General features: G+C 55.7%; 1 protein-coding gene across 1 annotated transcript in view; it reads right to left on the reverse strand.

The window, feature by feature from the left end:
• Positions 1-1,014: 1,014 nt before the first annotated feature.
• PTPN5 (protein tyrosine phosphatase non-receptor type 5) overlaps positions 1,015-15,814 on the reverse strand; it is a 37,727-nt gene continuing 22,927 nt past the window's right edge. Inside the window, exons 5-16 of the mRNA XM_059929927.1 lie at positions 15,146-15,420; positions 14,495-14,602; positions 14,178-14,255; positions 13,445-13,686; positions 11,880-12,069; positions 9,359-9,443; positions 5,214-5,293; positions 4,893-5,030; positions 4,249-4,359; positions 1,927-2,087; positions 1,722-1,835; positions 1,015-1,287 (exon numbers count right to left, since the gene is read on the reverse strand). Of these exons, the coding sequence (XP_059785910.1) occupies positions 1,194-1,287; positions 1,722-1,835; positions 1,927-2,087; positions 4,249-4,359; positions 4,893-5,030; positions 5,214-5,293; positions 9,359-9,443; positions 11,880-12,069; positions 13,445-13,686; positions 14,178-14,255; positions 14,495-14,602; positions 15,146-15,420 (1,676 nt within the window). The 3' untranslated portion in view covers positions 1,015-1,193. The remainder of the gene's footprint in view (positions 1,288-1,721; positions 1,836-1,926; positions 2,088-4,248; positions 4,360-4,892; positions 5,031-5,213; positions 5,294-9,358; positions 9,444-11,879; positions 12,070-13,444; positions 13,687-14,177; positions 14,256-14,494; positions 14,603-15,145; positions 15,421-15,814) is intronic.

Below are 15,814 nucleotides of genomic sequence, written 5' to 3' on the forward strand. Positions count from 1 at the left end.
AGGGTCAGGGTGTGTGTGTGTGTGTGTGTGTGTGTACAAAGACGGGGGTACAGGGAGTGGAGGGGAGAGGCAATCACACAGACCCAGTTTTGCTCAAAATGCTCCATTTATTGCTCTATTCAATGACCATGAGCAAATTATAAAAAGACACCAAATGTCTCTGTCTGCCGTGGAATAAATATTTAAAGTCAGCAATAAAAACACGTGGCTCCAAGATAACACATGTTGCCAAAGAGTCATGCACGCCCTGCTGACGGGCTCTCAACACACGCATGGACATGGGACACACGAGAGCTACTCGCAGTGAGACTTCTGGGAGGGATTTCCCACAGTGACACCGAAAAATGTTTCACACATATCTGGGGCCGAGTCCCCACTCTACCCTCGGAGCTCCCCCTCTCCCACCGTGGCCCAGGTCCTCTAGGTTCACTGTCCCCATCTGTCCCCTTCCTCCCTGATGCCTCGTGGGTTGCTCACTGCCCCCTGCGGGCATCTGACACCCAGAGGCCACCCTGGCTGCGATACTCCTCCCCCCACCACCACCCAGAGACCTCTCCCCCAGCTGAGATCTTTCTGCCACCCCCTCAGGAGCTCCCTGTGCCTGACCTCCAGGTCCTTAGGCCCCCCGTCCTTATCCTGGTCCCAGTAACTAGGGGCAAAGTGCAATCTGCCTGTTGGGAGAAGTGGGGCTGGGGGCCGGGGGCAGGCACCTCTGCCGGGGCCACTTGGGGGCTGGAGCTCATTACCCCTCTCCCGGGCTGAGGAGACACAGTGTCCGGTACAGACAGCAGAGATGGATGGACAGACAGAACACGCTGCAGCAGGACACGTGGAGTGCGGCACGGAAATGTTTTGGATCAAGTAGCAATGGAACCATCATTAAAAACTGAGGCCCCAGGTCGCGCAGCGTGGGTCAGGCCCTGGGGCCCCAGGCCTGGCCTGGCACACCCCTCCCCCACCCTCCCCCACTCCCCAATATGTACAGTAGGAAGAGCTACGTTGTGGGGGGGGGGGGCAGGGGCCAGGCCCAGGCTGGGGGGAGCAGACTGAGGAGGAGGAAGTGGGAGGGGCAGGGAGCAGGCTGGACCCGAGGCAGGGCCCTGGGTGTGGCCGGGATGAGGGCCCAGACTCAGGCTGGGTGGTGCCCAGACTCAGGCTGGGTGGTACCCAGAGGACCTCGGGGAGTAGTGTGGTCACTCGGGGGACGGGCGGGACAGCTGCTTCTCGTAGAGGCTCATGACGTGGTGCACGAACTGGTACTGCTCACACGTCTGGATCATGCCGCCCCTGCCCAGCAGACGCACAGTGGGGACGGGGTCATGGAGGGACCTGCCCCCAGACCCACAGAGTGCCAGTCATCTGAGGCACATCAGGGACTCTGCCTTTGTGCAGCTTAGAGAGGCCAACCCTGGCCAGCCACTCCCCCGCCCCCTTCCTGTCCCTCCCAGCTCTGGCATAGACAGCGGGGACACAGGTGACATGTCCCACCACTCTCGGCCCCTGCCCCTCTGTCCACCAGCTCTGTTTCTCTCCCCTCTTCATCCAGCCACCAACTGTCTGGACCCGGTTCCTCTACCCATCTGTCCTCCCTACTTCCTGTCCGCAGGTCAGTCCCCGCAGGGTGTGTCCCCCTAACCCTCACCCTATGCACACGTCAGTCTCTCTCTGCTGCCCCCAGGGGTCTAGCTCCCCACATGCTCAGTCCCCACCCATGGGCTGACCTGTCCTGACGGAGCTGGCACGTGGTCTTCAGGATGTCCACCACGCCCTCGTGTCGCAGCTGCTGGCAGCAGATGCTAGTGGCGATGAAGCAGCCCGTCCTCCCAATCCCTGCACTGAGGGCCGAGGGCGTGGGTGGGTGAGGGGCAGGGCAGCCTAGGGGTGGGGGAAGCTGCCCTGCCCTCGTGGGTGTCTGGGAGGACCCACCTGCAGTGGACGACAATGGGGGCGCAGCGGGGCCCCTCCTGCTGGGCTGCCTCCTCCACCTCCTGCACCAGGTGCAGGAGTGGGGGGGCCCGGTCTGGGGTCTTCTGGTCGGGCCAGGATGTGAACCAGTAATGCTTCAGGCCTCGCTCTTCTGTCCCACTCTGTCCAGGACACAGAGGCCCACCCCAGATACACGTGAACTCTTTGAGCCCACAGATCAGCCCAGAGATGGAGATGGGAGGGAAGGAGGAAACACACAGGAGGGAGGCCACAGGGAGTGGGGCCTCGGGCCTCTGCCATCTATACCACGTCACCCAGCGGCACCAGACAGAGACCCGAAGCCAGGTGGGCAGCAGGGGCTGGTCAGCAGCGACAGCACTGGTCTTCACGTGGGTTCTGCCCCAGCAACTCCAAGATCATCCAAGAGAGGCGAAGAGTCCCTTCTCCAATTCACTCCTGTCTCCTGGTCACCTCTTAACAGCCCAGTCACCCCCCAAGAGCCCTGGGACCCTTCCTCTTGCCTCAGTATACTTCCCTGCCCACCTCCAACCCCAGCAAGTGTTCCCCTCTCCGTGCTATCCTCTCCACCACCACCGCCTCCACTTTGGTCTTTATCATCTCTCAACTGTGTGAGACCCTCCCTCCTCCTCCCTGACGGCCCGAGCTCTACAGTGTCAAAACGGTCTGTCTACAGCACAGGCTGCTCTCCTGCTCAGAACCCTTTGATGGCTCTCATTGCTCTTAGAATCAAACCCACCCTCCCCAGTATTCAGCCAGGCAAATAAGACACATGGTTCAGTAACTACCCTTCAGGCCCAACTCCTGCTCCTGTGAACTTGCACTTGATTCTCTTGCACTCCAAATGGTTTGCAGATCAAACCTCTGCTACCCCCACCTCCTCCACGTATACACACATAGAGCTATTCTATCTTCCACGCCCTTACTTTTACTTTCTCTCTGCCTGGAATGCTCTCGCCACTTCTTTGCCCCCTAGCCAACTCTTACTCATCCTTCAGAACCCCATTCAGCACCACCATTTCCAGGAAGCCCTCCCTAAGCACCCTAGCTGACAAAGGGTCCTTCTTCTGTGCTCTTACCTATTTCTATGTCAGTACTTACCATTTTATAGGTGCTCCTTGAGGAGAGAGTCCAGGCTTTGGACAGCTCTGTGTTCCCAGTACCCAACCCAGAACCAGGCTCAGAGCAGGTGCTTGTAAAGGTTTATGGACAGAAGTAAATACCCGCAAGCCCCAAGCTGTCCCAATTCTTCCCTAACCAGTCCGGCAGCACTGAGAAGATGAGACAGCCCCAGCATATCTTTCGGGGGTAAAAAGGAAGCTGGTTCCTTGCACCCCTGCATTATCTGGCTGTGGCAGCTACCATGGCCTCTGCCCACTACCTCCTGGCCCTTTCCGCCCGCAAGCAAGCCTATACCTTGGAGATGCTTAGTTGGGCACTGTCCTCCAGGGGCTGAGTTCTCCTTGACACCCCCTCTTTCACCTTCTCCAGTGGGAGGGGGCAGCTCAGAGGAACAAGTCTCAGGCCCTTGACATCCTATCCAGACCCTGTGGCTGCCAGCATCAGTGGACCTCCTAGGCTGTTTCTGGATAGGATGTCAGCGTCCTGGCATCCAGCTCACTTCTTCCAGACTTTGGGTTATTACAGTGGCACCACTTTCCCCAAACATGGGTCATAAGATTTCTCAAAAACAGAACGCACTAATTCTCCTGACTCCAAAGGAACAATCTCCTCTCTTATGCTGAGCCTGGAAGAAGCACAACTTCAGGGTGGGAGGATACCTCCCCCCACTCTTCTGGGCTGTTCTGTAATTGCTCATATTTTGTATGTCTTCTTCTCTCTCTCTCTTTTTTTTTTTTTCCTTTTTCTGTGCAACCACAACCTCCCTGTGCAACCCAAATGCAGCAAGGAGCGCCTGCCCTCTGGTGGACGGTGTCATACTACAGGCTGGAAGCTCAGGTAAAAGGATGTTTCTAGGCAGGATCTCAAAGTTCAGTTTTAAGGACAGTGCTGGAAGCTGCTGAAGCCCCCTCTTCCAGACAGTCCTGGCCTTGGGTACATTTGAAGCAGAGCTGGAAGACATTATGAATGACAGTGTGGATGGAGAGAACCTAACAATATGAAATGCATGGAGGGTTTGGTCCTTCTTCTGGCCTCCAAGTCTATCCACCACTCTCCCTCGTTCCTGCTTATCAGTAAATCCTGGGAGTGACACACGCCTTAATTTCAGCTATCATGGCCTCTGGGACCCTGTTGGCTGTGGAGTCCCCCATCTACCCAGCCCAGTCCAACCCCAGGCCTCACCCTGAGAGCAATGAGTCGGAGCCGGTAATCCTCAGTGTGGATGACTTTCTGCACAGTGATCTCCACGCCGTCGTACACCACCTGCTCCTCCGGCCAATACTCGGTGCACTTCTGCAGGGGCCCAGATCAGGCTGTGATACCCCCAGCACCCCAGCCATACTCTCCCCAATACCCCTCCCAGGCCAGCGGGAAGAGAGGTAACAGGGCAGTAGGTTTGCAGTTAGAGTTCAAATCTCAGCTTCATAACCTGTAAGTTACTTCCCTTTTCTGAGCCTGAGTTTCCTCATCTGGAACATGGAAATAATACCCATTTTGAAGGACTTTTATGGGAGTTCAATTAAATGGGCCGTGATGAGTACAGAAGTAGCCAGCATCAGCCCTGGCAGCCTGAGCAGCAGCAGAGCATCGTGGTTAAGATCCTGAGCCCTGGAGGTGGAGAGGCCAGCTCCAGGCTCTGCCTCTGACTCTCTGTGTGGCTCTGAGCAACTGACTTAACTTCGCTGAGCCTCACATTTCCTCCCCTTGGCAGGCAGTGAGGTGAACATACCAACCTCACAAAACTGCTGTAAGGATTAATATGGAAACAAGACGCTTAGCTCAGGGCACAAAGCAGCAGACATCTGGTAAGGTACAGGGGTGCCTACCTCGTTCATCTCCTCGATGTTGGTGATCATGACAATGATGGGCGTGTGCTCCTGCCACACCATGCGCCAGAAGTCGCCAACTGTGCTGACGATGGGTCCCTGAGTGGCGATATACACCTTCTCTTCCCCACCATAACCCTGCGGCCAGCCAAGGCCAGGCCATCAGGGTCAGACGCCGTGCTCCTGGGGCCCAGTCCCCACACTCAGGCTCTTCCAGGGGGCTGGCAGGAGCCACATGGGCTTAGGGACAAGCCTAGAGGATGGATCCCATTGATTCGGGCCTCCCTTTCAGGGAGAGGCCATCGGGATGGGGCTACATACCCGGATGTAGTTGGCGTTGATGTAGGAACTCAGAGGGTCGTCAGGGTCTGGTGAGGTCAGACACACTCTGCTGTGAGGGTCTGGGGTGGGGGAGACAGGTGAGGCTGGGATTTAACATATGCAGTCCCCCTGGTGCAGAGCCCACTTTGTCTGGCCCATTTCAGGGCACCCACATTTCTTCTGGAACTTGAAGTTCCTTCTTCCCTTGCCCAGAAGCAAAACACTGACCCATCCCTGTGGCCCACTCAGGCAGGTGAGGCCCAGGCTGAAGAGGACAGTACAGAGAGAGGCCTTAGGTCCCTCCCTCTGTAGGATCCATGCCGCCCCTTGCCATGTGTCCCTTAAGCTGCCCTGTCCTCACTGTGCCTCATGTTCTGGGGAGGAGAAAGCTAAATCAGTAAGAAATTCCCTAGAGGATGCATCCTGGACAGCAGGGCTGAGTTCGAGTATACACTGTCCCCAACGTGCCGTGTAAGCTTGTAAAGCACATGGCCTTTCTAAGCCTCAGTTTTCTGATCTGTAATATGGGGGTAAAGATGCCTACTTCCTAGGATTGTTGGGAAGATAAATGAGAAAACAGATGTGAAAGTGCAACGTTAAACTGTAAAGCACTTTATAGCTAAGATTTGGGTAGGACGCTGAGGGAGAATATTACTATGAAAGGAGTAAAGTCTTCCACGCCTGAGATGAGATGGCACACACGTGCACAAGGGTTCCCCCCCACCCCCATCTATTCACATGTCAAATCCCATAGCAGCAGATTCTCACAACGTCCTGCTCTTCTTCCTGGGTTTGTTTTGTTCCAGCTAGAGCCTCCCTGTATTGACTAGTCTGCTCTGTGAGCCTGCAGAAGCTGGGATTGAGCCGGCAGGTTGTGGGGTGGGCAGGAAGCTGGGGCCCGGGGCCCGAGGCCCGGGGCTCTGGTCTGGCTTTGTCACCAATTGGCTGTCTTCTCCCTTCTCTGGGCCCCAGGTTCTCTTCTGTGGAGGGAGGGCTGGACTAAAGGCCCTGCCAGTGTGCCCCATACGGGGCTCTCAAAGGCCGTGTGAGGAGCGGTCAGGAGCCTACACCACTGACCAGTAAGGCTGGGTTCAAGTCCTGGCAGTGTCAGTGTAGGCCATTTACTTAGTCCCCCTGTGCCTTCTCTCTAAACTAGGGACATTCCTTCCATCACAACCTCACTCATCTTGTAAACGTTCAAGAGTAGATGTTAATGAGTCCTCAGACCCGTAACTCGGCCCAGCATATGGTGAACACTATAGGGCACGTGTCTGCTGTTATTACTGCCATCATTACAAGTCTCACTATAAGCTAACAGCTCAAAAGAAGGATCCCACGAAGTGAGAGAGTGGCATGGACATATATACACTACCAAATGTAAAACAGCTAGCTAGTGGGAAGCAGCCGCATAGCACAGGGGGATCAGCTCGGTGTTCTGTGACCACCTAGAGGGGTGGGATAGGGAGGGTGGGAGGGAGACGCAAGAGGGAGGAGATATGGGGATACATGTATATGTATAGCTGATTCACTTTGTTATACAGCAGAAACTAACACACCATTGTAAAGCAATTATACTCCAATAAAGACGTTTAAAAAAAAAAAAAAAAAGAAGGATCCCAAACCCGGTAGATGAAATGGGACATGACACCCACAAAGCCTCCCCTCTCTGGCCCTTTCATGCCCCGGCCCCAGTGCTTGAGGTTTGGGCAGGTGATGGGGGGAGGGAGGTGGGGACAGGGCAGCTCCTGTGGAGGAGGGAGTGGAGGGGTGTCAGGTATGGGGAAGAGCGAGGGTAAATGGAAGGAGGCTCTGGGTGACCAGCGGGAGAGAGGCGCGGGCAGCACTGTGTGGGCCACCTCCCTTCTCCTCGTGGTGCCTGCCCAGATTAGGACTCAGAAGTGGGCACTAGACCCCCTGGCCAGACACCAGGGCCTTTGATATCAAAGAACCACCGTGAGAATGGTGATGGTTCTATTGACCCTACCGAGCGTGGACTCTGAGCCTGACATTGTGCCTGAGCATGGGGGCTCCTAGATCAGCCAGGCCCGGTCCCTGTCCCCTACTGCTGGGCAGGCGGTCGAGCAGTGTATGGCCTGTGAGCACTGGGGACGAGGGAACAGAGGGGACTTGACTTGGCTCAGATGGAAGAGGGGGCACCTGGGTTGGGTTTGAAGGACCAGGAGAAAGCGGCGTAGGGAGCACCGCTCTGTCCAGTTCAAGTGTACAGGGCCAGGCGGGAGCTGGGGAGAGATGAGGCTGGAGAGGAACCAGCTGACAAAGGGTCTGATAAACCACGCTCATAAGGCTGGACCTCAACCCGAGGATTACGGGGTAACAGTGACAGTGTTTAAAGAGGAGAATGACATGATTAGTTTTCTGTTTTGCATCATTTTGGTGACAATGGTAGAAGATGGACAGAAGGAGAGAATGTGGGACTCAGGAGACTAGTTACATTACTGTAATGATCCACATAAGAAGTGTCAGGGTCAGAGGGCTGCCCTGCCCTGCACAACACCAGGGGGCACTATGTCAATGCAGTCCATGTAAATGGCACCCCTGGAATTGTGCAACATGCACGTCCGACCCCCCAGAATCACTGGGCAACATGGAAGCGCTCGCCTCAAAAAAGTAATCTGGCAGTGAAGTTGGAGAGGGGGAGCTAGATTTGAGGGATATTCATTCATTCATTCATATAGGTGCAGCTCCCCTGCCTCTTGTCCTCAATGCTACCTGCTGGGTCACTCTGTACTGGAACTGTCCATGGATCTGTCTCTCTCACTAGACTGTGAGCTCCCTGTGCACAGAGTCTGTGTCTCATTCATGTCTGAATTCTCAGGCCCTGGTCATGGTGTAGAATGAATGAGAAAGCAAACCTTTGAGTGTCCTGGATCTGAGAGGGGGCTTTGCCATCCACCCCAGCCCGGTCTCTGAAGGCACAGGGTCAATTCTTGCTGGCCACAGAGAAGGTTCTCTGTTGGGCTCGGGGACCTGGAGGCTCAGGGCATGGCTAGAGGCTGGATTCTTCTCAGGAATCCAGTGGGGACCAAATGGAGTGATGGCCTGGCTCCCATACTCCCCCAGTGGCTATTCTGAGTGGCCAGCAAAGCCCTAGATTGTGGGGTACCCGAACCCCTCCCTCCAGGTTGGGCTGGGTGGGTGGAGGGCGGCAAGAGGAGGGAAGAGGTGAGCAGCCCTGAATATTGCATCCTGGCCTTAAATGGTGCTTTGTTTAACCGGAACTACCTAGACACTGTGTAACCATAGCAACCACAAGTCGATATTTTAAAAGTTAAAAATAAGTCATGACATCTTACATGTTGTTGGAGATGCTAATGGCAAAACTGCTTTTTTAAAGCCTCGTTACTCCATAAACTGAGTGGAGTAGGTTTGTGGATTTGGTTTCAATATATCACCCCCTAAGCTAGCCCTGGGGCCTGGGGCCAGAACTTGGCAGGGGTGACAGGCAGATAGGGGCTTGATGAAAGTTACCTGAAAATGACACTCCAGGGCTAAAAGAGGAATATCAGGTCACCTGGTCTAACTGCCCCCAAAGGGGGAAAATCCCTGTCAGACCTTCCAGGGGACTGCTCATGCAGTCTAGCTTGAATACCCTGACTGATGGGGAGCTTACTACCTGCCAGGCAGCTCATTCCCTTATGGGGTGGCTCTGCCTGTTAAAGGACTCACAATCTGGCCAAACTGAACTCAAGGTAGACAAAAGAGCCCAATTCTGGGGTCACAGGCCCGGTTTGAAACTCAGTTCTGTACGTCTTAGCTGTGTGACAGTGGATGAGCCACGTATCCTCTCTGAGCCTTAATGTCCTGTCTTTAAAACCTGCCCATTCTGAAGAGACCAAGGATGTGATAAGACTTTTCAGCCACCACGAACTGTCTAGAAGCTGCTGTTATTGTTCCTCTTTCTCTCTGGGCTTCCACAGGGCAAGGGTCTGGAAAGTGCTGTGTGAAGGAACAAGGAGCCCTCTACCCTCTAAAGGGGGTGTTTCCCTTCACTGGGTACCTGCACCCTCCGTCCCCTCTCCTCGTGACCGTGGAGGCCCACTCTGGGGTTAAGGCCTTCCTCAGGGTGACGTGGCTCCCAGGTGAGGGGGAGCCTGCCCCCACCCCCTGGGGCAGTGAGTACTCACTGGGAAGGATGGTTTTGTACCGGTTCTTCCGCACCAGCCCAGGGATGTCATACTCTTTCGGATCCACAAAGTTCATGGGAATTTCCTGCAGGAGGAGGACATGGGGGTGTGAGCAGAGGTGGGCTGACTTAAGTGCATGCATTCATTCAACAAACATTGACTGTTAAATGAGTTAGAGCACATAAAAAGCATCTAGAACAGACCTGGCACACGCTGAGTGCATAATAAATGTTATTATCACCATTGTTTATTGGGGGCCAGCCTGGCACATAGTAGACACTCAAAGAAGAACAGAAGAAAAAGTGACCTGGCAAATCACTGCCTTCTTCTGCACCCTGTGCTGCAGCCACACTGAGTGGTTTTACTGACCCGTGTTCCTACCCTGGGTGTCTCTACCTCAGCACCCTGGATAGTGCTGCTCACTCTGTAGTAACATCCACTCCATCCTCATCTTTTCATGTCCTCCTGTCCATCATAAATGCCACCTCCTCCAAGAAGCCTTCCCTGATTCTCCAGCAGGAAAGGAGCCTCCTTCTGGGCCTCCCAGAGTTGTATTTGCACTTCCCAATCACTCTCTATGTCAAGAGTTCCAAGTTGGAACTTCTTTGCCTGGAATGTGAGGTCTTTTCCGATCCGGCCTTTCTTTACCACCAGCTGCTCTGAAGAGACCCACCTTCCAGTTGTGCCCATCTCTTCCTGTGGCTAATTTGTCAGTATCCAGCTAGCCTCCAGGTCTGAGCTCACGGCACCCAGCTTGTGGGGAGCACCGGTCCCACCCCTCTTCATCACCCCAAATCCTTCCCAGCCTTTAAGGTTCACCTCTTCCCCCCGACCCATGTTCTCTGGGATGACTCCCCAGTGTCTGTCTTCTCTTCACGCCCCTTCCTTCTGTCCACACGCTTTAGCACCTGACTTCACATGGTTTACAGTGTTCATTGTTTGTGGGCACACTAAGTATGTGCTTTGTACGATGAGGATCATAATACTTACTTTCTAGGGTGGTTGTGAGAATCAAAAGAATAAAAAGCACGTGCAGAAGCGCCCGTGGAGTGGGTGTGTGGGCACCCCCTCTTTCTTACTCTCTGAGCAAAACTGACAATGATCTACTGAACCGGAGATGACAAGGGGATGCAAGCCCTTTCCTCAAGGGGAGGTGTGGCTGTGGGAATGGCAGCTGAGGCTGGGTGGTCGAGGAAGGCTTCCTAGGGGCCTCCAGGGTGGGGGATGATGACAGGGAAGGCACTGGGGCTGGGGGGTGGTGCTGGGCCCAGTTTGAAGTGGACAGTCCCTGCAGGGATGGGGATATAAGTCCGGAAAAGGAGTCTGGGGCTCGTTCAACTCAGGTAAGGCAGGCTGTGCCACATTCTGGAGAATCTGGAGCAACGGGTCAGAGGGTGATGGAGGGCTTCTCAGAGGGGAGAGTCCTCTGGTCCAGGTAGGGAGCAGGGTGGCCTGGGCCGGGGGGAGCTGTAAGGGAGGCACACGGGTTCTCCATCCCTCTGGCTTCTCCCAAGAGGGACTCTCCCCAAATGCTCACGGCCTCTTGCCCGTTCCTACCCGCAGAGGTGGGCGAGTTACCCAATGAGTGTGTTTGATTGAGGAACCGGGCTTTTGGGCCCCAGCCCCTTCCTTCCTCCTTCTTTCCCGGCCCTCCTGCCAAGAAAGAATTATAGGGCACCCCTATGAGGTGAGGCCGGCGATGTGCCAGCACCGCTCGGGGTGGGTGGAAAGTTTGTTCACTCTGGTGGTTGGTATTAGGAAGTTCCCTACTGCTACATACCTAATCCTCATGTTAAACCTAGCCTTTATCAGCAAAAATAAAGGTGGTTTTGTGATTTTTCCATGTCTTGGCTCTTAACTGGTTGAGTGCTCAGGCACATAAAACAGGGGTGTCATTTATAGGCCCCTCAAAGTCCAACAGGAGGCAGCTGGAGGCTGCTGCATAAGTCTAGAGGGGAGGTGATCAGGACCACCCTAAGCCTGCATCACAGAACTGGAGAGATTTCAAAGGAGGACGAACAATGTTAGGTGATGTTGGGCAGGGGGAGGGTGGGAAAACGGGAGAGTCAGAAGAGAAGGCTTTCAGGAATTCCCTGGCAGTCCAGTGGTTAGGAGCCAGTGCTTTCACTGCTGGGGCCCAGGTTCAATACCTGGTGCCTCGCGGCGTGGCCAAAGGAAAAAAAAAAAGAGAAAGCTTTCTAAGGCTTTCTCAGGCTTTCAGAGCACAGTCCTGGATGATAAAAGACTTGGGAACGCCACAAACACCAATCACCCCATGGGCGCTTTGCACACGTTCTGCACCTCTTGAATCCTTGCAACACCCCTGTTATTTTTACCCCCATTTTCCGGATGAGAAACTGAGGCCCAGAGAGAAAACAAGACAGTAGGAGAGGTGAGAATGAAATGATGCTCATCTATCAGATGCTGTGTTTGGGGTACCCCGCTCCAAAGCCTTGCTGGGGGGATCAACATGAGCAGACCGGGCTGCCCCCTGCAGGGTGGCCAGCTCAAGGGGACTCACAAAGAATTCTGCCTGAAGCAGGAAGGGGTCCAGGGCCTTCTCATGAAGCTCTTCGGCCTGGAGGACGCGGGAGGCGCTGAGCAGGTACTCGCGGGCTGACTCCTCACGTGGGGACATGAGATAGCCGAACCCCTCCTCATTGCAGCCCGGGGTGCACATGTCCAGGGTCAGGGAGACGTTGGAGCCCCTCCTGGAAGGACCGGGTAAGGAGGGGTGAGTATCAGGGTCAGGGAGGGCCATCAGCTGGGGGCCTTGGAGCAGGAGGATGAGGGAGGGAGAGATGGGGGTGGGAACCAGGTGGGCTCCAGAGAGAGGAGTGGGTGTGACATCACCCCTGACATAGGGGGCGTGAGGCTCAGCCCCGAGGCTTGGGCTGCCTGCGGTGGAGTAGCTGAGTGTGTGGCCTCAGCGCGGTTCCCAAGGTTCAATGCAAGGCCCCTGAGCTCAGTCCTTCCCTGCACTTGCCTCTGCCACTGCTGGAGGCAGTTCCCAGCCCTGTGGCCCCAGGAAGCTCACAGAGAGGGTGCCTGCCTGGAGCAGAGAAGCAGGGCTCGACCTTCTGTATACCAGCCCCGGACCGGCAGTCTGCAAGGACGCAGAATCCAGGAGAGGCCCCGGGAAAGATGGGGTCCCAAGGGCAGCACAGCGGCAGCGAGGATGAGCAGACAGAGCAAACCCTACTGTGTTCAGGGCGCAGAACAGGAACGCCCTCGTGACACAGAGAGGGAATCGGAGTCCCACAGCGGGGACAAGGATGGCCCAAGCACACAGTGACGGGGTGGCAGAGCTGAAACAAGAAGCTAGGTTTTCCGAGTCCTCGTCCAGTGCTCTTTGCATGACATCATGTGGGCAACTCAACCTTGGTGTGATCTGCCTTACCCAGCCAAGCCCCGAAAAGAGAGTGTTGACACCTCCCAACGTGTGCTCTGCGGAACACTATGAGACACTATAAAAGAGAGCTAGTGGGAACCTGTGTAGCACAGGGAGCTCAGCTCAGTGCTCTGTGAGGACCTAGATGGGTGGGATGGGGGTGGGGTGGGAGGGAGGTCCAAGAGGGAGGGGTTATAGGTATACATATAGCTGATTCACTTTGTTGTACAGCAGAAACTAACACAACATTGTAAAACAACTATACTCCAACAAAAAATTAAAAAAAAAATTGAGTTCAAACCAAAAAAAAAAAAAAAGTAGGGTTCTGTGGTCAGATGACTTTGAGGAATGCCACACACTCTCCTGAGTCAATCTACAATGACTACAAGCATGTTAAAGGTCCCGACACGTCCTGCAGTAAAGAAACCTATCCAAACCACAAGTGTACGTGTGAGCGTGCACGTATGTACACTTGTGTATGCCCATGTGTTTGTGTGTAGTAACAGCATTTCTTAGCGTTCACCTTGGGGCATCCTGATCTATGTGAATCAGACCTGGAGAGGATGTGTCTCCACTGGTGGGCTTATGAGCTCAGCTCTTCCCTGGGCACTGGGAGGCAGAGTCAGGCAACTGCCCTTCCGATCGGGAGCTGAGAGCTCCAGGGCCCGCAGAGCCCACCTCTCCACTGCACCTACCTCTCCTGCAGACCCATGGCCTTGACAGTCAGTGAGGCAGGGTCGGCCTCAAGCTTGATGTCCATCACGCAGTCAAACACAGGTGTCTCAGGGACAGGGTCCAGGTCCAGGAAGTCATCCTCGACCTTCTCCTCCATCCACTCAGAGTAGGTGAAAGAGGGCTGACGGCTCACCGACTGGCGCCTGTCCTCGGGGGGCAGCGGGGTGGGTGGCTCTGGGGGAGTCCTCAGGAGGTGCCACACCTAGTTGGGGGCATATGGCATCATGGACCGAGGACCATTCCGGCAGCCCCCCTGGGTGAGGGGGTGCCCATGGAGTTGAGCCCCCTGCCCCTCCATGTGTCTGGAGCAGCCCTACCCTCCTGGGAGCTGTCTGCATCGCACCACCCCTCACCTAGATGGGAGACTCCACCCCCATCACGTCCTCCAGGCCCTCTCCATCCCCAACCCTCAGGTTCTTGTGGACTGAAGCCTTCTTCGTGGGGTGGAGGTAGAGTTCCTACTCCAGTCTTCCCCCTGCCTCAGCCCCTTTCCCCAGCCAAGAATGCTGCAAACCAATTTTGAGAAAGACGGCACCTCTCCCCCCAGGCTGGGCACATTGGTGGAAGGAGATGGGTACTCCATCCTCAGCCCTACCCAGAATATCTAGTCTGTAGGTCAAATGGGAGAAGATGGGGATCGGGCCTCAGGGTCACGGGAGGGGAGCACGGAGGTTGGTTCAGGAGGAGCCTTACCAAGGTGGTGACGAGGACCACGGAGAGAGAGACCAGCAGCAGATTAGGGATGTCCCAGGTCCCAACAGCCAGCCAGGCCTGGGGAACATCAGACCAACAGGTCAGGGTGATGGGGGGGTGGGCAGAGTTCTCATGTTTCAAAGGGATAAAATCAAGGCTCTGAAAACTTTGGACCCGGTCTGGGTGGGGGACAGGGAGGAGCACTTCAGGGGCCAGTAAATATCTCCTGAACTCAAAGAAGCCCCAGGCAGGGGTTGGGGGGACTGGAGGCCCCCAAGCATTCCCTCCTGCCCTGGGGCTCCCTGGAGCTTACTCACCGAGGGTCCCAGCTGCTCCAGGAGTGTGAGCACGGAGGAGATGAGGTCTGTGGCATTTTGCGACCAGATGGGGCCGTAGCCGCTGAGCCAGAGCATCCCGCAGGCGAGCTGGAGCGGCCGGGGGGCAGCACATTGAGTCTGGAGCCTGGGCTCCTTGCTCCCACATACCCCCATCTCCCCACCCTCGAGAGCTCCCCTTCAGCCTCAACCTGGCCCCCCAAGGTCCAGACTGCACAGCTGGGGCAAGGGCCCGGGACTTTTCCCTGGAGAAAAGCTGACTCAAGGGAGCCAAGAGAAAGCCCTTCCCAGAGGGGACCCTCCCACCCCACCAGGTACACACATAACAAGGAGAGTCTCCCAGAGATGCCTCCAGAGACAGGAAGTCCTCAGAAGGACCCCTGTGGGGCCAGGGGCTTGGGAGTGGGCCTGTGGTCCTGCTTCTGAGGTCAGGGCGTGAGGGGCTTATCCATCAAAGCTGTGGCTCAGAACTCCAGCCTTCTCCTCACACCAGCCCGAGGGCTGGAGTCACGAGGGACGCCACGGAGGCCCCTCATCTTTCTGTGTCCCCAGGCGGCCATCTCGGGGAGGAAGTGGAGGCCGTCCCTCAACCCACCCTCCCTCCAGGCCCCGCAAGGCCTGTGATGTCCTTACCAGGAACTGGGAGGCAGCCAACAGGCACAGGCTGCTCCTGACGGTGAGGGAGTGGCTCCTGGCGCCTCGGGGTGGTCGCTTCTGAGCCGGCTCTGAGGGCGGTGAAGGAGGCGGGGGCAGCGGCATCTCTCTCTGCAAGGCCGTGGGCCCCTCGGCCTGGTCCAGCGCCTCCATCCCTACCGGCTGGGGGACACCTGCGGAAGGCGGACACACGGCCGGTGATCCGAGCCCTGGCGACCCCGGCGGAGCGCTCTTTCTGGGGTTGCCGTGGCTTCCTCTCAATCCGGGATCAGTCAGCCTGGCTCCGCTGCCAGCAGTCACCCTCGATTAGCAAAGCAATATTCACCTACCTTCGTCAGAAAGAGCTAAGTGTGGGTGGACAAATTATTTCTCTTTGATTTCTCCAGTAACAGAGTTAAAATGGCAGGAGGTTTTTCAGGGAGTTAACGTCGTGGTGTTTACGCAGCTTCATTCTTTTCCCTTCCTTAAGGAAACAAAAAACCACCACCTCAAACTCAATTAAAAGAGAGAGGGAAAAAAAGGTACGGCATAACCAGGCCGTGACCCTGAACAGCCCACCCACGCCTGCCCTCTGGGCTTTTGTCTCTCATGCTCTGCGCCCTGACTCAGTGTGTGTGCAGCGGGGGAGACGCTGGACACTTGACAAGG

The sequence above is a fragment of the Balaenoptera ricei genome, chromosome 8 (genome assembly GCF_028023285.1).
Source record: "Balaenoptera ricei isolate mBalRic1 chromosome 8, mBalRic1.hap2, whole genome shotgun sequence".
Lineage (NCBI taxonomy): Eukaryota > Metazoa > Chordata > Mammalia > Artiodactyla > Balaenopteridae > Balaenoptera > Balaenoptera ricei.